At 33.1% G+C, this 25,488-nt stretch overlaps 1 protein-coding gene across 2 annotated transcripts in view; it reads right to left on the bottom strand.

The window, feature by feature from the left end:
* Positions 1-25,488, bottom strand: part of tefu (Serine/threonine-protein kinase tefu) — a 46,270-nt gene that overhangs the window by 6,718 nt on the left and 14,064 nt on the right. Inside the window, exons 9-17 of one of the 2 annotated variants that reach the window (XM_089598191.1) lie at positions 15,046-15,602; positions 14,525-14,864; positions 13,977-14,421; positions 13,575-13,874; positions 3,826-4,131; positions 2,828-3,048; positions 2,405-2,745; positions 1,869-2,332; positions 565-797 (exon numbers count right to left, since the gene is read on the bottom strand). In XM_089598191.1, coding sequence (XP_089454317.1) covers positions 565-797; positions 1,869-2,332; positions 2,405-2,745; positions 2,828-3,048; positions 3,826-4,131; positions 13,575-13,874; positions 13,977-14,421; positions 14,525-14,864; positions 15,046-15,602 — 3,207 coding nt within the window. The remainder of the gene's footprint in view (positions 1-564; positions 798-1,868; positions 2,333-2,404; positions 2,746-2,827; positions 3,049-3,825; positions 4,132-13,574; positions 13,875-13,976; positions 14,422-14,524; positions 14,865-15,045; positions 15,603-25,488) is intronic. The other variant, XM_089598192.1, reaches the window with a different exon arrangement.

Below are 25,488 nucleotides of genomic sequence, written 5' to 3'. Positions count from 1 at the left end.
AATTGTTTCAAGGATTGATTTGAAATTGCATAATGAAGAAGTTACAGTGTGAGCTATAATTACGTAGGGATTACTACCCGAGTCGAAGAATACATATACACTTCAAATTTATATAGCTAGTTTTCAGCAAATAATGTAGAAGTGAAAATTGTAATGAATGGCATGTCATTTAAAATATGATAAAAAATAATCATTGGATGAAAAAAGTTATAAATAATTAAATAGTTAGTCTATATACGTGTACCCGATCAAAACTCATGAAAAGCAAAATATAAAAAGTAATTGTTGGATGAAAAAAATATTATAAGTAATTAAATAGTTAGTCTACATCTGTGTACCCGATCGAAATTCATGAAAAGTTTATTAATTCCTGTAATATAATTATGACGGCTTTCAATACTGAACTCCTTCGCGGTTGCTGTTTTTTTGATGGAGCAAATACGTACTTTAAAGTTTACATTAAAGTTTTTATAGACTTTTTATCTTTTGGTGAACACAAAAATAAATTGTACATTTAACTGCTATAAATTTTAGTAAAAATTTGATTCATAAGTAAAAGTATACCTTCACTAATTGAGGTCTTCGGATTCCGTCAGTTCCAATACATATAATCTTTTTAGGAGCGTTTATTCCACCAACATTACTGTAATTATCTTCGTACTTCCGTGTACTTATAATATCCGAGTAGTTTCCATCTTTTCTTACATCGATGGGTAATGTAAGTACCATGGAGTATTGAAAATTTTTAACTTCATGTAAACTCAATTTCTTAGGTATCGGGCAGTTTGCGATCATAGCTGAAAATTTGTGTATTGAAATTAAGTATACGTGTTGAAATGTTTACACATGATAATTTAGTTTTCAAGGTTAAATATAATAGAGGACCCGGGAATGAAAAGCGTGAATAAATATTTAATTAACCATGGTCTAAAATGAGAAACTTCAAAAATCTTCAGCTCATAAAAACTGAGAGTGCCCATTATTTTATGTTTATCACTTCTTGATCTGACAGTTATTGTTTAAGATAAAAATAATATTCGTTCCGAATGTTTAGCTTATGCACCTTTTTCGTTAGCAGGTTTTTACTTAATCGTCTGCATGATTATTCGCTATGTGCAATGAGCAAGTTATACAGCACAAGCAGACTAGAACACACAAAAACGATTTCAGCAATTCTGTTAATAGCCGTATGTTTTATTGCCAAAAGAGCATTGTGCATCAACGGATTATAACGCCCAGAATCCAAAACTGCATTCTTAAAATGGAAACACTACTCTTTTTAAGCACATTTTTCGTTAGACGCGCTTCACGCGATCTAAATCATTGTGGCTGTACTTTTATGTAGTTATTTTCAGATCTATTTATACTTTTATATTGTATAATCTTAAAGCAAATACAACTTTTTGTCTACTTATCTCTTTTAAAAGGACAATCAAGTAAAATATTATCATTTTAGATCATTGCCAACACTTGATCAGTATTAACCAATCACACAATCAATAAAAAGGCTTTAGTCACATGAAAATCAATCCTTTAAGATAGGATTAAGCCTAATTAAACCTAACTTAAACAAAGAACATTTTATATAATACGTATCAAAACTATAATCGTAGTGTGTAAGAGTCGTGTGAACGTCGATATCAAAATTTTGTGAGATCAATTTTTATCGTTTTACGCAACACTGCTTTAAATAAACAAACTATTTTATTTACTCATTTTTTTTTAACTAAACGTGGACTTTGGAGAAATCAGTATTGTGGAACGCGACTATTCGAGAAAATATACTTATTCAAGATTTTAATAGGTAAATATTTTATGATAAAAATTATTGACTAAAGGTTATACAACAGCAATAAACAATAACTTACCCTTTTTCTTATCCACATCAAAATAAGCTAGTTGAACTAATGCGTCTGACAGTTTATCCATCTCTTGTATGATCGGTCGTATGTGTGTGGATCCAAGCTTTTGAATAAGTTGTTGAGTACCAATAACTCGTGGTTCATGAGTCATAATTTTTTTTTCACAATACTTAGAATCGTTATACAGATTTTTTAAAGCCAACAAAACTGGTAACGTGTGATGGGGATGATCCTTGGCACAGCGTTCAAGAACTAGTGATATCTTTTGGCTAAATGTATCAAGTACGTTGCTCATGTGAGGTGCGAGTTGCGGCACTAACGGCACGAATTTGTACGACGGAATTTGAAGCAAATGACAATCAAAAAGTTTGTTTAACTCTTCATTATGCATATTGTCCAACCAAAGCGAGACGAGGCGGAATATAAGAAGATCATGTTCATCACTGTCTTGTAGGGTACTTAAGTAGTGACTGAAAATGAACATTATTACGCAAAGTTAACAACACATATTGTCTTTTCTGTTGAAATTTATGTACTCTTACCTGATTGCTATTGATAAAAATGAATTCCTGTCTTTAAATATGTTTTGCATTTCATTGAAATCATTCTGAGTCTGCCTCGAACTGATTTTTAGTGCACGTTCCACGTCCTGATCCGCAGATTTCACCTTTTTTTCCGCAACACTGCGTGAATGATAAATGCATTCTCTTAGACTTTCGAACTGCGGTGATTGTAAGTATTCTGTTATCATTATATATTGCTCATGTGCAAATTGAGCTAAAGCAGCACGAGCTTTGCAAGAGTCACTCAAATCATCTGGACTGCAATTGGGTATCGATTTGTATAGGTTAACCGCTTCATCATAGTATTTAGAAATAATGACCTGGGGCGAAAAAAATTAAGTAAACCAACTAAATAAATAAACTGTGCCTTATTACATGGTTTGGATGAATATTGCAAGTTACCTGAGGATTTTCAGACTTATTCTCAGCTATCCAATTACCGTAGACGCGTAAAGCGTGAGCGAGCAAATTTGATTTTATTGAATTTTTATCTTTATTTATTAGAGAACGGAGATTAAAACGAGCCAAATCTTCATCCCCTCTCACCCAAGCCAGACGTGCTTCGTGATAAAGAATGCGATTTTCAGTCTCTTCGTCTAAATCTGTCTGCTTTAATAAAGTTTCTACATACAAGAAAATACAAAAATTACATTACCATCAATAGTAACGATGACGATGAAAATTTAGCAGTGACTTATATAATTAAAAAAAAAAAAATTACAACGGATACAGTGACCGCAACGGTATTTCCTGCTAAACTGCATTGTCTTTTGCAGTTTGTTAGTTAGAAAAAAATTAATTTAAACGTAAAATGAAAATTACACATAGAACATTTAAAAAAATATAATTATTAACAAATCAATAAAATATGTAGAGAAAGAGAAGGTAGTGAGAAGGTAGACAGTTAAAACCATCTCTCTCGATTTTAGCAGTTCTACTATCGCTAGATAGTTCAAAGTGCATGCAATAAGTAGAAATAAATAAAAATTAGTGTTGACAGTAATATCGAGCTATTTGCTCTTGTTTTTGCAGAAATAAATTAAAAATAAATTTTAAAAATAATTAATTTTATCTAATTTTAGCACTTTTTTGAGTATGGGAAATATGACTATTATGTTTAATGGTATATTTTTCAGTCAGAATGTCAATTACCCATACCCAGATCTTTTTATCTGCACATATGTACGAAATGATCATTTTACTATGGTTAGTAGCTTTTGCTGAAAGTATAATTAATTCAACTAAAAAATATCAAGACAAAGTATTGCGAAAATTGTAGTTTATTTTCATTATACGTAAAAAAAAAAAAAATCAATGTATACTTTAACACATATTAAAAAAGAGTTTTTCCCTCACCAGGATCATTTTGCACTACCTTTCCCTTTAGAACTATTGCTTACCTAAAGCGCGTGCAGCTGTGTTGAGACTTCCTTGTTGCTGTGCTAATCGAGCTGTATCTAATCGAGTGTTAATAAGAGCATTTTTAACAATTACGTTGTTACTTGAAAAGTTCTGCATTTCAAATATTACGGCCCTTTGAGACAGAATAGGTTCAATGTACTGAAAATCATTGTTGTAAATGTACTTATGTTTTTTCCAATCAGAAAGTAGAATTTCAATATCATCCGTATTTGTAGTACTATATTCTTGAATTTCTCTAAGCATTTGTAGTTGAGTAAGTTTTGGATAAATAGCTTTGCAACTTTCTTGAATGGATACAATTTAAGCAGTGAAATAAACAAAACATGTTAGTTCTATTGTTAATGGATTAGAAAAATTTAACTGAATTCCATATCAATTTATAATTTAAAGGTCACAGTAATTTTTACCATAAATACTACAGAAAACTTAGGACCTCGAATTTACAGTTACTTTGTACCAAAATCATGCAAAGAAATCTAATAATCCTAAAAGATCAATTTCAGAAATGATACATATTAAATGTAACAATACTTACAGCATAAGTAAGAAAGCAGATAGACATTTATTTATCCAATATATTTTATTTTTCTGTATTTAAAAAATTATAGAATATCATGATTTATTGACGTTAATTTATAAGTTCATTGACATTACTTGAATTGTTAGCAAGCTTTTTTTAATTCGCCTATGTTAAGCTGACCAACGGTTATTACAGTGACAATAAGAAGTTGTATAGCTTTAACGGATGAGCGACGCTCTCACGAAATAAGTTTTGATTATTGATGTAAAAGTTTCGTTCTTCTATGTTTTAAATGTACCAAAAGTTGTTAAGTGTTTCATTAAGCTCTCAAGTATACTTAACACCTAAATAAATTACGTCGTTTGTTAAAGATACATTGTTGGTAAAATAAACACTTATAACAAATCATTGTTCATAAGAGGCTGTGTATTTTTGTTAGTATCGATATATTTACCCCTTAAAGCTGCGCTATTTCAAATTACTGCATGGAGCAAACACCCATACGTTTGCCGATTCAACAGTCTAGGATATGCAGTATCTATGCTCGCAATGTCTGCTTGCAGGTGAATCAGGTGGAGCATTTTTTTCATACATCCGACATGGTGGCCGCAACTTTAGAGTTGCAGTTTTGTCGATCACCGAAATTGAGGGAGTTGGTGCTACAATCGATTTGTGTCAGATTAAAATAAAACTCGAGGTAAGGACTTATCTTATCACTCACTACATTGCATTAAAATTTAAGAGTTATTTCAGAGTGATCCCGTGTAGTTTTTGAGCTACAAGCGTTCAAACTTTAATTTTATATGCATTACTGATTAAGCTGTAGAGTTTAAAATCTCGCTCCCATTATTAGTAGGTATGTGTCTCTGCGAGATGCGAGATGCGAATATTCAATGTTGACGTAATTATTTCATTTAGCCTCTTTATGGTAGTATTTTATTAACAACTCTTGATATAGTATTATAACACTGGTTTAAACTTTTCACAGTAATGCCTAATCATTTTCGTATGGATGCCTGCAATTTCGTTAACGTGTATTATTTCTATCACTATGGGGCTGCACCCCCTGCGCGCTCTGCGCGCCAACCCCCAAAATTTAATCAAACATTTATTTTTTGTATTTTTAAACAAAAATACAATAGTTATATCTTTGTCGTAACACATAATCTTACTAATATATAAAGCAAAGTCGCTAAAACCGTTGTAATCGCTAACCGCGAAAACTACTGAACCGATTTTGCTGAAATTTTGCACACTGATTCATGATACTTCCTAGATGGTTTTAGTATAGTTTTTATCTTAAAAAATTTAATAACAATAGCAATAAATGAGCTCAAAGTTTTGCAAAAATACGCCAGCTTTTCACTTTAGTTCAGTAAAAACCGCTAGGTGGCGTCGACATAAAATCGAAGCTACCTGCAACATAATTAAATAAGTGTGGTTATAATAGGCCGGAGCGTATCGTTAGATCTGTAGTCGAGCTTCGGCAACTCATCTAGCTGTTCAGAGAATGCTGGCAGAGATAAGTAGGGAGATTGCCAGTGCCTATGTTAAAGAGTGTGCCGATGTTTCGGCGCTGATTTGAGCGCCAATCCATCGTGGCCAGCAGAGGAACCGTGCACATGTTTTCTATTGGCTGGCGGCTTGTAGGCTCGGCTCGCGGGGAGAGGTAAGGGGAGATCAGTGAGGGAGACATGAGAATCCAAATGTGTGCATCGGTGATGGAGATGGAGATGGAGGACGGAGGAGAAGCTAAACCTATATGTATACAACGGGCTATATATCTATAGCTGTAGTTGTACACTGCTAATACGGAAAAGAGCTGCGCGTATTACTTTTCTCGCTTTTCCTCCCTGAAAGAAAGATAAGCTTTTTAAATGCAGTTGATCATTCGTTCAACTACAATAAACAAAACATAATTGTCACGTTATTAACAATTTTTTTTTCATTTTTTAAAAAAATGACAAGCTCAACGCAATTAACATATTTTTTTGCTTTTTTCAATGAACGAGCGCCTTTATTCCAATAATCCGGTGCGCTCAATAGTTCTTCACTTTTACGATAAGTGAAATTATTGAATAATATATGAAGGCATTCACCACAACGACACACTGTACGCACAAATATTTTTTGTACTAAGTAATATTATTTACTAATATACTGAACACCTTTACCCGAACGCTCCATTGCACTGATATCTTTATTTGTTAATTTATATTTTTTCACCATTAATACATAACTTAACGGCAATAATACGATAAAGCTTAAATTAAATCTCAAGCTTTGAAACTTTACGATAAAGATATGTAACTTTTAGTCTCTAGGTATCCCAAGCGCTAATAGCTGAGAGGGCTAGAGCAGGAGGGTGGATTTTACTTTTGCGGCTCCGGGTTCCAATCTCACTTGGAGCAAATTTTTTTTTTTTTTTTTTTTATTCCAACATTACTTTAAATGTTCATACCTTTTTTTTATGATTACTTACGTATTTTAATTTATCAGTGACTAAAACGATTTTTTTTTTTTCCTATATTGGTACACGATCCAAGAAAATTTTTTTCCATTCATGGCTAAAAAAATTATTTGACGCATCAAGTAAAAACTTTTCAAGTGCAGTTGATCATTCATTCAAAAAAAAAAAGAAAAGCATCATTGTCAAATTATTAAAAATTTTTTTTTCACTTTTCAAAAAATGACAAGCTCAACGCAATTAACAAATTTTTTTGCTTTTTTCAATGAACGAGCGCCTTTATTCCAATAATCCGGTGCGCTCAATAGTTCTTCACTTTTACGATAAGTGAAATTATTGAATAATATATGAAGGCATTCACCACAACGACACACTGTACGCACAAATATTTTTTGTACTAAGTAATATTATTTACTAATATACTGAACACCTTTACCCGAACGCTCCATTGCACTGACATCTTTTTTTTTTTAATTTATATTTTTTCACCATTAATACATAGCTTAACGGCAATAATACGATAAAGCTTAAATTAAATCTCAAGCTTTGAAACTTTACGATAAACATATGTAACTTTTAGTCTCTGGATATCCCAAGCGCTACTAGCTGAGAGGGCTAGAGCAGGAGGGTGGATTTTACTTTTGCGGCTCCGGGTTCCAATCTCACTTGGAGCAAATTTTTTTTTTTTTTTTTTTTATTCCAACATTACTTTAAATGTTCATACCTTTTTTTTATGATTACTTACGTATTTTAATTTATCAGTGACTAAAACGATTTTTTTTTTTTCCTATATTGGTACACGATACAAGAAAATTTTTTTCCATTCATGGCTAAAAAAATTATTTGACGCATCAAGTAAAAACTTTTCAAGTGCAGTTGATCATTCATTCAACAAAAAAAAGAAAAGCATCATTGTCAAATTATTAAAAATTTTTTTTTCACTTTTCAAAAAATGACAAGCTCAACGCAATTAACATATTTTTTTTCTTTTTTCAATGAACGAGCGCCTTTATTCCAATAATCCGGTGCGCTCAATAGTTCTTCACTTTTACGATAAGTGAAATTATTGAATAATATATGAAGGCATTCACCACAACGACACACTGTACGCACAAATATTTTTTGTACTAAGTAATATTATTTACTAATATACTGAACACCTTTACCCGAACGCTCCATTGCACTGACATCTTTTTTTTTAATTTATATTTTTTCACCATTAATACATAGCTTAACGGCAATAATACGATAAAGCTTAAATTAAATCTCAAGCTTTGAAACTTTACGATAAAAATATGTAACTTTTAGTCTCTGGATATCCCAAGTGCTAATAGCTGAGAGGGCTAGAGCAGGAGGGTGGATATTACTTTTGCGGCTCCGGGTTCCAATCTCACTTGGAGCAAATTTTTTTTTTTTTTTTTTTTATTCCAACATTACTTTAAATGTTCATACCTTTTTTTTTTTTCATGATTACTTACGTATTTTGTTTTATTAGTAACTAAAAACATTTTTTTCAATTACTGTTTATGAAGAAGTAATTATCAAAAAAGAAAGTCATTACAGCTTTGTTTGTGGTAATACCTGTAATAGGTTATTTTGAAAAAATGCACGTTCTCTCTGTAGTTTTTCCGGGCTGGAAACCGGCACACTAAATGTGGCTACATTGCGCGCGTGTTTTTTTTTTTTTTTAATTTGTTGAGTGCTTGACGAATTTATTGAAAATACTACTTCAAGACAAATTGAATAATGAAAACTAGTGATTAACTAGTTACTACAACGAATTCATAATTACTGAAAATTTTTGTAACTGTTATAAAAGTGAGTTGTTTTCCGAAAGCACTATAATTATTTCGTTAAGCGATTATTTTACGACTCGAATTGAAAAGTATAATACAATTCTCAGTGACGCATACATTATGTACATAATTATAAAAATAATAAATATCGCGTAGTAAACAATATTTTTACAGAAATTTAAATTCATGACTCCTATCACACACAGTAGCGCATCCTATCTCGTTTGCATCCCATTTAGAGCGAGAAATTATTTTAATTTATTACGGCTAATAATAATAATAATAGTAATAATAATAATAATGATAATAATAATAATGTCTAGAAAATTTTTTAGACAACACAAAAACAGTCCTTATTCTTTGGCAATGAAACAAGTAATTTTTTCTACATGACTATCTAAGACATACTAATCAATCATTTTTAATGTACAAAAAAAAAGTATTTTGCTTATAATTTAAAAAAAAAATTTTAAATTACTTTTTTAAATACTTTCAAGCAATTCAAGAATTCGTTAACGTCAGTACTTGTAATGGAAACTAAAATATGAAATTGAAATGATTAACTGCACTTAAAAAGCTGTTACTTAATGCGTCAAATAATTTTTTTAGCCATTAATGGAAAAAAAATTTTCTTGGATCGTATATCAATATGGGAAAAAAAATTTTTTTAGTTACTGATAAAACAAAATACGTAAGTAATCATAAAAAAAGGTATAAACATTTAAAGTAATGTTGGAATAGAAAAAAAAAAAAAAAAAATTTGCTCCAAGTGAGATTGGAACCCGGAGCCGCAAAACTAAAATTCACCCTCCAGCTCTAGCCCTCTCAGCTATTAGCGCTTGGGATATCCAGAGACTAAAAGTTACATATGTTTATCGTAAAGTTTCAAAGCTTGAGATTTAATTTAAGCTTTATCGTATTATTGCCGTTAAGCTATGTATTAATGGTGAAAAAATATAAATTAAAAAAAAAAAGATGTCAGTGCAATGGAGCGTTCGGGTAAAGGTGTTCAGTATATTAGTAAATAATATTACTTAGTACAAAAAATATTTGTGCGTACAGTGTGTCGTTGTGGTGAATGCCTTCATATATTATTCAATAATTTCACTTATCGTAAAAGTGAAGAACTATTGAGCGCACCGGATTATTGGAATAAAGGCGCTCGTTCATTGAAAAAAGCAAAAAAATTTGTTAATTGCGTTGAGCTTGTCATTTTTTGAAAAGTGAAAAAAAAATTTTTAATAATTTGACAATGATGCTTTTCTTTTTTTTTTTGAATGAATGATCAACTGCACTTGAAAAGTTTTTACTTGATGCGTCAAATAATTTTTTTAGCCATGAATGGAAAAAAATTTTCTTGGATCGTGTACCAATATAGGAAAAAAAAAAAATCGTTTTAGTCACTGATAAATTAAAATACGTAAGTAATCATAAAAAAAAGGTATGAACATTTAAAGTAATGTTGGAATAAAAAAAAAAAAAAAAAAAATTTGCTCCAAGTGAGATTGGAGCCCGGAGCCGCAAAAGTAAAATCCACCCTCCTGCTCTAGCCCTCTCAGCTATTAGCGCTTGGGATACCTAGAGACTAAAAGTTACATATCTTTATCGTAAAGTTTCAAAGCTTGAGATTTAATTTAAGCTTTATCGTATTATTGCCGTTAAGTTATGTATTAATGGTGAAAAAATATAAATTAACAAATAAAGATATCAGTGCAATGGAGCGTTCGGGTAAAGGTGTTCAGTATATTAGTAAATAATATTACTTAGTACAAAAAATATTTGTGCGTACAGTGTGTCGTTGTGGTGAATGCCTTCATATATTATTCAATAATTTCACTTATCGTAAAAGTGAAGAACTATTGAGCGCACCGGATTATTGGAATAAAGGCGCTCGTTCATTGAAAAAAGCAAAAAAATATGTTAATTGCGTTGAGCTTGTCATTTTTTAAAAAATGAAAAAAAAATTGTTAATAACGTGACAATTATGTTTTGTTTATTGTAGTTGAACGAATGATCAACTGCATTTAAAAAGCTTATCTTTCTTTCAGGGAGGAAAAGCGAGAAAAGTAATACGCGCAGCTCTTTTCCGTATTAGCAGTGTACAACTACAGCTATAGATATATAGCCCGTTGTATACATATAGGTTTAGCTTCTCCTCCGTCCTCCATCTCCATCTCCATCACCGATGCACACATTTGGATTCTCATGTCTCCCTCACTGATCTCCCCTTACCTCTCCCCGCGAGCCGAGCCTACAAGCCGCCAGCCAATAGAAAACATGTGCACGGTTCCTCTGCTGGCCACGATGGATTGGCGCTCAAATCAGCGCCGAAACATCGGCACACTCTTTAACATAGGCACTGGCAATCTCCCTACTTATCTCTGATGCTGGTGATAGTCCTGCAGCTGGGTATCCCGGTTACGGACGACACTCTTCTCTAAGGGGGAAGGGACCCAAGTGTCCCTTCACCCTGAATCTCGACGAGTGCGATCAAAGAAAAATAAATTAATTCCAACCGATGCCGTCTCTGCCAGAATACCAGGAGACATATCTAGCCAGAGCACAATCTGCACCAACTCTTCAGAGTTGTGTGGCAGTCCCACCATCCCACCTGGTGTAGTTAAAGAATTTGTGGCTACAAATGTAAGCAAGGAAAAACAGCTCTGATGGGCACGGGAAGCCACAACGGCTACCTTCTTGGTAGTCGCGTCCCCAACGCGCTTACCCACATGTTCCCGTCTAAAGATGAGCAATTGAGCAGTTGGTTATCCGGGGAACGACCCGAGACGAGATATTCTTTGGTCAGCGGCGTACCTCCCTCCATCACAGTCTCCGTACATCGAGACTCCCAGGGTAAGAATCAAGCAACCCGTAGCCAGCTCTTCATCATCAGGAATAATAATAAAGAATAGCCTGGAAGTTTCACCACTGACACTTTTTAGGGCCATTATAAGTATTTACGTTCCCTACTTAACCATCAATTTCATCGGTTCTTTTTAGGGGCCACCTTAGTGTAAACTACCTTGCCAACAAATACATTTTTATTACCATTTCCGGAAGCGATTCGTCAACTAAAAGACTATATTAACTAAAGACGGGCACTATTAAACCAAGTCAGCTATTCACTGGCAGACGTCACCTGCGGAGTTGTTCTTCGCAAGGCTGGGAAACCCGGTGACCGACGACTCTATATTACCCTCTCGACTCTAAGCATTCAACCAGGAATCACTGATCCTCTCCAAGGTCTGCGCTGGGCAAACCTATAACAGCTATAAAGGAAAAAAAAACTTGAGCCAACGGGACAGCCTCCACTGGACAAGTATCACTAACCAATCTCCCCATCTAAGATCACCAAAACAACTAAATCTGCAAAATAAAAAAGGTGCTTTAGACACCAACGTCTTTGACGTTATACCGGGAGACGTTGGGAAAGAGCACTACAACTAGCCCCAAAGCTTCGGACTTTGTAATTTTTCTCCCAATCAGTCTGGGTCTTCAACAGTAAGCCAGAGAAGATCACCCTGAGGTATCCAGGCAGTCACAATTGCTGTTAACTGCAGTCAAAAAAGAGTTAACTTAAGAAGCTCACCGGTCTTTTTTAGGGCCATCGGACGTCAAACTACCTTGCCAACAAATGTATTAAAATTAACAAAGTTGACTGAAAATAGCCTTTAGGGGTCATAAAAGTCGTAAGCATACCAATAGTCGCAAAAGGGTATATTGGAAAGAAAACCTCAAATGTATCTAATGAATACAATTTGAGGCGTCAAGAAACTGACGCAGAAAATTTATCGAGATTGAAACAGCAGCGTCAAAATCGTCAACTTAAGAGTCCATTACGTGAGAGATCAGCTTTTCATTGTACCTTCACAGCAATCTCTGAAATCTTTAAAGATCCTACTTCAGATTTTTTAATGAGTAGAAAATGTATTTGTGTTTTTGTGGCAATAAAAATGTTGGGTTTAAGGTCCAGGACTTTGTTGCTCTGGTAATAAAATTGTGAGATATGAGAAAAAACAATTTTTTTTTAATATAAATTTTTTGGGGGTTTTAAATCTTAACAGCTTTAAAAAATAGCCCTTTTCGTGAATTACACAGAAGAAACCAAATCAACAACTTCTTATAGCCATCGATTATTTTATGGCATAAAGAACGCACAGTACTTTTCAGCATAACTATTTTTTTGAATTTGTACACCTTATTATTTGACCAAATAAACTATATGGATTCCGAAAAAATATGTTTTTAATAAGAAGATTTTTGTTCCGAGATGTATCGGGAATATGTGTAAAATTTTCTAACTAAAAATGTTTCACATTACGTGTCAACACACTACGGTGTTTTATTTAGTAAGTCTCGGGCGAAGCCGAGACGGGGGGCTGCTAGTATTGTAATATTTATCAACTTACAAATTTAAATGACTTTTCACTAATTTTTCAAAATCTCATATTTAAATCTACCCGCGCTTGATCAGTCTCAGCCAATCACACGACGAATAAACAGGCTTCATCACGTGACCCATCGTTTTTTTAAGATAATATAGAATGGTATTTACTGATGATTTTGTAGCTACTTTTTAAAAACATGTCTTAACTATACGCTTATTTTATCGTGATATTTCTCGTGTTAAATATTATAACACTCGTTAAAAAAAACTATGGATTCAAGACAGTCTGAGCTTTGATATACCCAGTTTACATTAAATTCTATTATTATTTTTAATAACTGAACATGTCTTTAAGTGACAATTATACAAAAAAATGTGTCTTTTGATCTATTATTTATTAATCATTATATCAGAGTAAAAATATTCAGATAGAATTTTATTTGGTCGTCAAGAATTTATTGAAATGTTTAATTTCTCTATATTTTTTGTGAGACACAATAAAAATGGCAAATTTAAGTAAAAATTACTGTAACCCTTTACCTCGAGTGGTGACTTACCTAGACTAATACTGGATAGTTCTTTAATGACGCAGAGGTGAGCTTGTTCAAGGCACTTTTGTAATGTACTTTTATCATTTTCATGTAGACTTTTTAAAGCTTCGTAATGATAAACAGAAAAATCATGGATTTTCTTTGTCGACTGAGGCATTCTGAAACTTGAAATTTGATTCCAGTCACCCAATCGCCATAAAGTATCGTAACATAAATCGTCCACTGAATCTACTTCGATCGGCGTACTAGTTGAAAAATGTTTAGCTAAATAGTATAAACTTGACTTTCTTAAAGCATTAATCATTCCTACAAATACAAATAATAAGTTAATGAATATATAGATGAAAATTAAACCTAAAAGATTTCTATGTATTTGAAATCTGAAAAATTTACTATGAATGAAAGTACCTCTAAAGGGAAGATTTCCATTGCTTAACTCTATATCGTGTGAAAGTAAAACCTTGTCTAATTTCTGAAAATTTGTGTAATACGGTATTCTGGACTTGCGATTTTGTAAATGCGAGGAACCACAACCATAAACCGAATCTGGATCACCAATTTTAATATAAGCCTCTTTGAGTATATCCTGCACAATTTTTCCAAGTTTGTTGTCTTTCTCATAAACCTGATCAATAATCGGTATGCTGTCAAAGTCACGCACAACTTTCAAGTTTGATCGGCACCACAGCTCAGCGTACAAAATCGAAGAAAAATAAGCTGAACTGAACTGAGCAGCCATAGCTATTGGCAAATAGTCAAAGTCCAAGTGTACTTGCTCATTTGATTGGATTCGTAAGTGATTTACTACATCCAGCATGCAACGAATAGCATCGCACGATTCGTTCAACTGTTTCTAAAAAATGTCAAGCATAAAGCAAAAACATTAAACTATTCGTACATTTTATGCATATTGGTGTAGTAATAAAATAAAAAAGTACTGTCTCGTATTTACTGACATGTGCTACACCTACAACGGCTTGTCCAACATCACGTACATTAAAGTGATAATTAAACAGACGATTCACGCATTGACAAATATTAGTTGATAAATTAGGGTACGTGTCAATTAGAAGGCTGATAAGACGAGGCAAAGTTGCCTCACAAAACTGTACGCTCAAACGAAAGAGCGAAATAAGACTTGTGCCGTAAAATCCATTAAGACAGTTGGCTACTGATGATGTGATAGAGGCAACCCAGGAGGTGTAATCGCCGCTCGATGATTTAGACCAGTGCGGATTTTGTGGATCAAAAGTACTTTCAAATTTTTCCACGTCAATTTTGAAGCTTGCTGCATTACTGATAAATATAAGAAAATTATTATTTTGAATGCATAGTAAAACTTATTCTCGTATCACTAATTTTTATAACTGTATGGACTCAAGTACGAATTTCGTATAATATAAGGATATTAGCAATGTCTTATAAATATCAGTAGTATCTTTTGATAATTCTGTTATTGACTAGTTAAATGTTTTACCTTGAAGTTGATTTATGCGATGATCTAAAGGGATACAGAAAATCTTTGAATAACTGATTGAAGTGAGTGGTGCTTTCAAATTCCATGTCAGAAAGTAGTCGGATTCCCCAAGGTGATTTCAGAACAGCATAGAGCGCTTCACTACTTGCAGTACGAACTTCGATATCACTACTTACTATGAATTCTGTCAGCAGATTGCAAACATTATGAGTTAGTATATCTGCTTTGTCAAAAGTTTCACGTCGCTGACTGTCCTGTGGATGGAGAATCATGGTGCTAAGATCGGCAGGCCCAAGAACTCCTAAGCACTTAGCTGCCTCGATTGCAATTTTTGTGTCAGTGGATTCAGACAACCGAATCAATCGGTAAATTAAACGGTGCAATAAACTTGAGGCACAGTGTTCGGCAAAGCCTTGCAACGATCCTAATTTTTCGTACATTTCTTCGAGTTGCGACGTTTTTGTAGCCAGTTGTCGTTTCAGATTTAAAAGGCTATCGATATTGCAATTTTTGTCATCACTCGTACTTAAAAAGTGGCTCACGTTGTCCCGCAGAAACTAAAACATTTATTATTGAAAGATTTAGTTTTTGTAATGTAAGAGAAGTTAAACATTTTTTTTTCGCGATTTTTTAAATGTTGTTATCAAAAATATATGGTACATTATATTATGAAGATTAAAAATATTCATAGTACGATTGTACCATAAATTTAAAACATTGAAGTTAAAAATATTTTCTATTAACTGTAAGAATGTTTTGAAGTATATTTAAAACTGTGTTTAACAATTAATCATTTATATTTTATCAAAATCTGGCAATTTTCAGTTAACTACAAAAGTACTCAATTTAGCTTCCTTGTAATTTTTGGATGTTTTTTTTTTTAACAAAACACTTTCCTACTAATATCTAGTTGCAGAGTTTGAACATACGGCACAATATCGTCTCAAAAGAGCATACTAGATTCTATTTCATCTCCTCGTTCGAAGATATTATAAATTGTATATACCCTCTTCCCCCTTGGATGCCGCAATAGTTCAGAGTGTATAGCGTATTTGCTATGCACATCTACGGAGCTGCCCTTATTTTTATTAATTTCCTATGTAAAATCTTATAGAGGAAAATAGTTGAAGCGGCCGCCGTCGACAAAAGTTTTTTACATTCGTATAAGAATGTGTTAAAGTGACAAGTAGCGCCAAATGACAGGCGCATAGCGAATAGTTGAAAAGTTCTGAAGGTGGGGTTTAGCTCCGCAGCCGCCAAGCCAGCGCTGGCCTCGTCTACTCTGTGCTGAGGTTCAATCGGGATATGCGATACATTGCAATATACCGAAAAAGTGTAGTGGTATCAAGACATCAATCACCTTAAACTGCATTCAAAATAGGTTATGGTAACGTCACGTTTTATCTCACTCTCGATATATCGAATACCCCGATAGAACTCCTGGGGTCTAATTGCGTGCTTCGATATGAGGTCCCTACGGTCCGCAAACTCAGCATAGATGGCGTACTGTAGCTAAGAGAAAAATGGCGTCACATTGACACAAATGTAGTGTTCATGATCTCCTGACGTCAGCGTGACGAATATGTTGTCACGTAAGTAAGTCCACATTACCGTATACCATCGTCACTTATAGCCGTAGTGTGTCAGTGACGCCATTTTTCTCTTAGCTACAGCACGCCATCTATGCTGAGTTTGCTGATCGTAGGGACCTCATACACAATACGGTTTGAGATGTACCGTCACACCACCAACCTTATGACGAAAACGTAACAGAAAGTTAACTTTTTGATGTTCAAAGGTATATTATGACAGTAAATCTCGAAAGCTATTGCGTATATCGAAGAACTCCCTGCTGCTGCTACCATCGTTACTCCTTATTCTCTTTTTTTGTGCGATTGAAGTAAGTCGACTATGAGTGTTTTGAATAAAAAGTGACAAAAAATGCCTAAATGCGACGCAAAACAAGCGGGCCTCGCGGCTGACTCCAAAAAGACTTAAAAAAAACTAGCCTAAGCGGACGATGACAACAAAGACGAGGAGGCACCGGAAGAGGAACAAGCGGCGACGAGCGTGACATTGACGATTCCTCAGGAAGTGAACAATTATTTTCGGAATCGGAATACGATTTGTCAAACAAAACAGGTATGTAATTTTTCACTTAACCTTAAAATAATGTCGTTATGATGTTTCTCGCCCTCCATATTAACATACTTCAGTAATTTTTTAGTTGATCTTTTGGGACAAACGTTAGAATAATTTTTTATTCTACAAAACACACAACACGTTTCTTATATACGGCGACTATTCGTCGACTAGATTGCCGACCTCGTCAGGCTTTATTAACAAATTTAACAGCAAATCAGTACAAAAACCAACAAATAACAGATATAAACGCAAGCGCTTCAATTACCTTTATTACAAATGCTGAAGGAAATGATTTAACCTAACGACATTCGTTCGCACGCAAGTCAAACAAGCAAAACATCCACATTAAACGAAGTTGTCAATTTATAGCACAGCACACATATTTACACAGATAATCCTCAGGTCAATGTATCAAATTAATAAATATGGTCAGTAACGTATATTTTTGAATAAACTTTTATAAGTGTGACTCAATGTGTATAGGTCCTCTTTCTGATTTATATTATTGTCGTCTGAGCATTTCAGAAATTAGTCGTTTCTTGTAATTTGGCTCATTGTCTAATATTTTAAGGTAGTCGATCACCCACCACTTTTTACTTCGGTTTCTTTAAAAAAAATGTATGTTATAGATTAAATTTTTCTTTTTCAGAATAAATTATTAAAAAATATACCTACCACATTGGTTTTTGAGATAATAAAGTTGCAAGTTTAAAATTTTAACACAGGTTACAATGGGACTTTTCAAATATAGGCAATAAAAGCTACTTGAGTAACTAAGAAAATTCTGAGAAATATACCATTAAAAAATTTACAATTCGTACTATTTGATACAATTTAAAAACTGTTGGGTCACCAGTATAGATACAAAGATGTGAATCATTTAACAATTGTTATGTACCTTGTCTGCTGCATACGTGAATGTCTCAAACATTTGGCAACAGAGTAGCCGCATATATATATATATAGCTATATGCGAGTGTGTATAGCAAATTAGTGAGCTTCAAGGAAGTGAGCAGCAGAACCGCCGCCATTTGTTGCAAAATCTACAATGGGTGAAACCCTGTGTTATTCTTATGGGTCGTGATAGTCAATCAGCTACTGTCCTGCGTTCTGCTGCTCACTCCCTTGAAGCTCACTATAGCAAATATATGACGACTACCACGAGCTGATCGACACTGTTGAACATCTTTTGAACTGAAAAACAATTTCCGTTTTTGAAAAATGCAGATAAAACTTTTTCACATTTAGACTCAACAGACAGTATTACCGCTAAACTAAATTACGTCGAAGAAAACATCACTTTGGCAACACTCAGGCAACAAAACTTTTGCACCACTTGAACTAGCTTAGGCTTTTTTGGCATTCCATACAAAAACGGCCATTCTATTGTTTATTTTTTCTGTTTTTTTTCCGATAACGCAAAAAAGATAACTACTAAGAAAATCATTAAAATTGAGACAAATTTTTTCTCAGTACTACTAAAAGCTTCTTGCTACACTTTCAATGACATTAGTCTGTGTGAGTACATGAACGTTTTATACCACGACGTAGAAGTACAAAAAAACAAGCCTAGTTTGACTATCATACACACGTGTTCTTCACACTTAATTAAAAATGTAAGGAAGAAACTAAAAAAGTGATCCCCTAAAAAAAATTAAACCGTAGAACGAGAAGTAGTAAGTTGCTCAAGTTATTCAGACGCAGCACTATTTTTTAAAAAATTTATTAGAATCTTCGAAAATGTGTGCAAAGAAAGCGATCTTAAAAGACTACTTTCGAGTTGTGTTGTAGATACAAACTTCAAAAGTTACAAAAGAATTTGACGTACATTTATGTATAAAGAATGACGAATATGATGAGTCTGATGAAGTAGATGTTAGCTTAATTAAATTGTCGTCATCATACTATAAATTTTTTTCAAAATTGCGGGACGAAGCACTCGCTGAATTTCCAACAAAATCTGAAATAAACAAATTTTATTGTGAAGAGTTAATAACTTAAGTTACCGAATTTTAATTAATGTACTTTTCACTTTGGTCAGCAGTTAGCATTTCACGCTTTGGATTAGCAAGAGAAAGTAATGCCATTACTGAAAAAACAGGTATTAGAAAAAGAAGAGAACATTTCGATCTCAAGCATAATCAAAAAAAATGAAGTGATTCGTGGAAAAATACACATGAATACTGATGACCTCCAAAATAACCAGCGATGCTATTAATAACTTACTGACAGATGATAAGATGAATAACGAAACTATTTCAATTTACTGAATATCCTAATGGATTTTCCAAGTTAACCGTGAATATAAATGGATACGTGATGTTAAGTTGCAAAACATTTTGAATAATGCGATCGGTTCATTCTAATCAACAGATCTAAGCACTGGACCTTGTTAGTGGTGGTCTTACCTTTAAAAGTTATAATAACCTTTGACTCTCTTCATGGCAAGCTTAAGTCACAAATTATAAATGGTATCTATGCACCCATTGATAGCTTAACGAAAAAAGAATTTTTCTAAAGTGATTTTGCCATAACATATCAGCTTTACAGAGATTTTTTTTTTAAATTAATCTTGTTTTCACTTAATAGGCACTCAATTTTCATCAGGCACGTATTTCTAATGGATTTACCGCCGGTGCGCGGTGTTTTTGACAGGCTGGTGCGCCATCGCACGGTGGTTACCTCACTTCTCTCGGGCCCTGCTTTGCAGGTCTCTCGGGCGGCAAAATAGCCCCAAAAACGAGCTTACGAAACCTTCGTCGTAGATACAAATTGAGTCGGTCCTTTCATACGTGGAAAAATTTTAAATGTTTTATCACAGCATAGTATACACGGTTTTTCAAGAAAAACGCTGACAAAATCCCGATCAAAAAACAGCAGCTGGTTTTTTACTCTATCTGCTACGATGACGGATTCCCATACAATAGATTTTTCTCTGTAATGGTACATTATAATTCCCTCCTGGAACTTGTTATGCAGTGTTAGAAGGTCGCACACTCTAGTAAGGTTTTTTACAGTTGCTACTCCAGCGCATTGAACGACAACACACTTTCTTCACGCCGAAATTCACCTTACTTTTGATATCCAATCATCCAATTGATGATAAATATTTGGCTAAGACCCTAATTAATCTATCCTATTACTTTTTTGGACACAGCACAGCCATAATTATAGGTATTTTGCACAAATGTTTAGCCACTGCTGAATTATAAATGGATCGGCTGTTCGCACCACCGATGAGTGGCTTACCTATTTTCTCACCAGAGGCTGCACAAGCTTGCTGTCGAGTGCGAATTGCGGAAATCACCCATGGTAAAACTACCATTAGGCTACTGGCAGTAGCTAATTTCACGTGGGTATGACAGATGCTATGTGACTATTACACGCTACCAATTAACCTAAAAACAATTTCGAGGGTATGACGTTTGTCATGTACTCGTTCGGCGGCTAGCTTCAGCTTTATATATTCTTAACGCCTCTTCTCCCTCTATCGTTCAATAATGGTTCATGACACATCAGGGGAACTTATCTTACTCTACTCTCTATTCTTATGAAGAATCGCAAAAGATTTCTTGCATTATTTTTCTGTTACTGTAGTACTACTGTTTATACTTATTTATTTATTTTTTTTTTTTTTTTAATAAGAACAGTAAAAAATACAGCTTTTCGTTAAGGCCCAGCAAACACAAAGTTCTTAAAGACATCTTTTACGATGTCTTTTACAAGATTTCTTTCAGAAACTTCGTAAAGTTATCTGAAAGATTTCCTATAGCCACTTTCTTTAGTCATCTTTTAACAAGACATCTTCTAAGATGTCTTTGACAAGATTTCTTTAAGAAACTTCGTAAAGTCATCTAAAAGATTTCTTACAGCAACTTTCTGAAGTCATCGTTTAAAAAGAAATCTTCTAAGATGTCTTTAACAAGATTTCTTTAAGAAACTTCGTAAAGTCATCTAAAAGACTTCTTATGGCAACTCCCTAAAGTGATCGTTTACGAAGACATCTTTTACGATTTCTTTTACAAGATTTCTTTTAGAAACTTCGTAAAGTCATCTAAAAGACGTCTTATGGCAACTTCCTAAAGTAATCGTTTATAAAGAAATCTTGCAGATTTCTTGAACAAGAAATTCGAATCCTTATACATAATATATATGTATGCATATAAAAAAGAGATGTCATAAAATAGTGTCTGCAGCATTGTTATCAATCCGTTTTCACGTCAATCCGTATCATTACCCAGTGGAAAAATATATCTTTTAACATCGACCAAAGTAAGAGTATTGAACCATGTATTAATTTGTAGAACTGTTTGTTTTCATTAAGCTACCATATGTCCACAGTACATCAATATAAGTTCGATAGGTTATACTTAGCATGTTTATCAATGAACGGGTTTTTTTTGTGATTCTTTTTTTTAAGTGAACGAGCTATATACTTTTGTTATTTCAATTCTAATTAATTATTATGGAAAAAAAACCGTTTTGTTTTTTATCAAACAAGCAAAAAAAGAGACGTTTAGCTGTCAGATTCAATGAAACTTTGAGTAAAATTATTAAAGCTTCTAATACAAAAAAAAAAGAAAAAATTGATGTTGAGCCAATAATTTTAGATAATAATGTTGAACACAATGTGAACCATGTAATGTTTGATTCTAATGAAGTGGAAGAATTTGAGGCGAATGGGGATGAACTGAATGAAAGTATTTGCTCTAATTTGGATGATTTAATCCACTCAGATTATAGTGAAGGTGATAACGTCAGTGTATTTGACTCTAGTTCAGATTCCGATTTTGAGTTGGAAGTTGAGGATTTTGCAGATGTTCTAAATGTCAACAAGGATTTATCTTTGAAAGATTATTTGTGTACCTGGGCTGTTAAATATCAGATAAAACAAAATGCTTTAACTGATTTATTGAAGATATTGAAAATGCATAATCATCCTGATCTTCCTAGTGATGCACGAACTTTACTGCAAACTCCTCGACACATTGAAATTATACCTTTAGGGGGAGGCTCATACGTTCACTATGGCTTAGAGAAAGCTCTCTGTGAGCAGTTAAATGTTTTGAATGAAAAATATATCCCCAATCAAATTGTAATCAACTTAAACATTGATGGTTTGCCCCTTTCAAAAAGTTCACCTAGCCAAGTTTGGCCTATCCTCATGAGAATCGAAAATTATAGTATAAGGTCTTGTGAGCCGTTTGTTGTTGGCATTTTTCATGGAGAAAAAAAGCCATCAGATGTTCATCTATTCCTCGATCCTCTGTTGGTAGAGTACGTGCGACTGCGTGATGTTGGCTTTACCTTTAAAGATAAACATCGTACTGTTAAAATGAAACTTTTTGCAGCTGATACGGTTGCTCGCAATTATATAATGATGTTTCCTCCACATAACAGTAGGTGTGGTAAATGCGAGCAATCGGGAGAAACAATCAAACATAGGCGTGTATTTTTAGATTTTAAATCTCCTCTCAGAACTGATAACGATTTCAGAAAGGGAGTTCCTGATAAGTATAAAAACTTTGTGTCACCTTTAGAAAACGTAATTAGCTTAACACAACAGGTTCCCCTCGATCCCATGCATCTGTTGGACGAAGGTGTCGTAAAAAAGCATCTAAAAATGCTTATTCATATGTGTTGTGGACCCGATCCTGATAAAATTGGAAAAAGTGAGCTTAATAGCCGTGTCATGTCATTCAGACAGTGGGTACCTTCCGAGTTCGTACGCAAGACAAGATCTTTAGCCGAAGTGAATAGATATAAGGCGACTGAGCTCCGTATGGCTGTTTTATATACTGCTCCTATACTATTTCAAGGGCATGTACCTGAGCAATTTTTATTCCACTTTAATTCACTTAATTGTGCCCTGCGTATATTGTATGATTCTGAAGAGTGCTTCAAAAATAATAAGCTAGCCAAAGACTTGTTAGAACAGTATGTCGATTCAATGAAAAATCTTTTTGGAAGTCACAACGTGATATTTAACGTCCACAATCTTCTTCATTTATGTGACGATGTTCTTCGTTTCGGTCCATTAGATAATTTCAGTGTTATAAGTTTTGAAAATCACTTGCAATATATGAAAAAACTTGTACGTAAGGGATCATACGTTCTAACACAAATAATTAAAAGACTGAACGAAAAATCGAAAGCACAAATCGTGAAAACTTGTAGAAAATTACCCCATAATTCGTACATACTAAGAACACCCGTAACCCAAGATCTTCCAGAAAATTGTTATGACGCTCACAAAGCAATTGACTTTAGGGATTTTACTCTTTCCAACTCGAGACCAAATAATTGTTGTTATTTGAAAAGTAATGCAATTGTAGTGATCCAAAACATATGTCATTATGAAAGTAGGCCAGTTATCCTTGGGCTTGAGTTTCTTGAGTGCAAAAGTATCGATCATTACCCAATAGACTCTCGATTTTTGGGTATTGCACAATAACAGCATTTTTCTGATCTTAAAATGTGGTATGTTGACGATATAGCCAAAAAAGGTTTCCGTATTTTTTGTAACGGTACCTCTTATATTTTTCCATTATTGCACTGTAATATGCCAGACGATTAAATTTTATTATTAATAGTTTTTAATAATTCCACAAATCAATTTTTTTTTTTTACTTCAAAAAATAAATAATTATGTAATTATAAATGTCCAACGTATTAAGTACCATTAAAAAGTTTTATACTTTTGCTAATGTATATAATTTTTTTTTTTTTTTTTTTTTTTTTTATTACTTAGAATAATAATATAATTACTTAATTATGAATTTCAAACGTATTTAGTACCATTCAAAAGTTTTATACTTTTGCTAATGTATATAATTTTTTTTTTTTTTTTTTATTTAATTTTTTATTAAAAAACAAATAATTACCTAATTATAAATTTCAAACGTGTTTAGTACTATTAAAAAATATTTCGGTAGTATTTTTTTTTTTTTTTTACTTAAAATAATAAATAATTACCTAATTATAAATGTCAAACGTGTTAAGTACTATTAAAAAATTTTGCTAATGTATTTTTTTTTTTTTTTTTTTTTTTTTTTTACTTAAAATAATAAATAATTACCTAATTATAAATGTCAAACGTATTTAGTACTATTAAAAAATTTTTCAGTTTTGCTAATGTATTTTTTTTTTTTTTTTTTACTTCAAATACATTTTTGCCAAAATTTTGGCCAATAAATTAAAAAAGTGTAGAAAACTTTGGTTTTCCCTTAGCCCACGATTTTGCGCTCTCAATAAAAAAAATGTCTTTCGCTTCTCATCAACATTAAGGAAATTGCGCAGATAGAAATGTACCATTTAGTTCAAAAATACAAAAAAATTTACGCTTTTAAAAAATAATTAATTTTTGAAAAATTAAACTTTTTATCGTCATACATTAGACTTTTAGGGTTAGAGTCGAGGTTACAATATATAGTATGTTACGCAATAAAAAAATTTCAAACTCATTTTCACAGATTTCAATGCTGCTCCAATAATATTCTACGATATCTAGATATTGATTCAATTACCAGCAAGAATGTCTGGGTCCAATACAAACTCTTCTAAGACTCAAAATTCAGATGGAAGATCTGTAACAACTATTACTATAAGCAAGACTGAGTTACAAGCTTTAATGTCCAATGCTAGCAACAAAAGAAACTCCGAAGCTCAAGGTACTTTTTTTATTATTCCTCGAGCTCGATGCTTGCCCTGGTGATATATATATATATATATATATATATATATATATATATATACATCACTAGGTACGAAATTTATTATTTTTGGCACTCGAACAGGGCTTTACGTCCTGGGACACACTTTGGGCCCACTAATCGGTTGGCACTCTCAGGCGATGGAGTACTTTGTTTGTTGGTGGGTGCTAAGTAATTAAAGAGCGCAAAAGCTATGGTAACAACTATAAACATACGGCAATATACGACAATCTTGTCCGTCTAGTGTACAAATCGTCCCTAGACATAATATATGCTGTTTATTAGTTGATTTTTTCAATTAAATTCATTAACTGTGTTTTTATAATGTATATATGCTTTAATTATATAGAGCCTGGAACAAAAAAGATGAAAATCTCTCAAAAAATGCTGTCGACACTTTTGCAAAAACAACACAAGACTCAAAGTAGTAATACCTGTATTGAGCCATCACCGGTACCTTCGGGAAACTCACTTTTGAAAAAAACATTCACATAGTCCAACACAAAAGGTTATTTAATTATTTAATTGATTTTTTGTTACTAAATATGTATTTACAAATGTATGATTCATTTATTAATGTTTTATA

Source organism: Copidosoma floridanum, unplaced genomic scaffold (assembly GCF_036245765.1).
Source record: "Copidosoma floridanum isolate Cflo_tuat_1 unplaced genomic scaffold, Cflo_Japanese_pri ptg000006l, whole genome shotgun sequence".
NCBI classification, from domain to species: domain Eukaryota; kingdom Metazoa; phylum Arthropoda; class Insecta; order Hymenoptera; family Encyrtidae; genus Copidosoma; species Copidosoma floridanum.
Note: the sequence above shows the minus strand (reverse complement) of the source record. Positions and strands in the feature narration are given on the sequence as shown.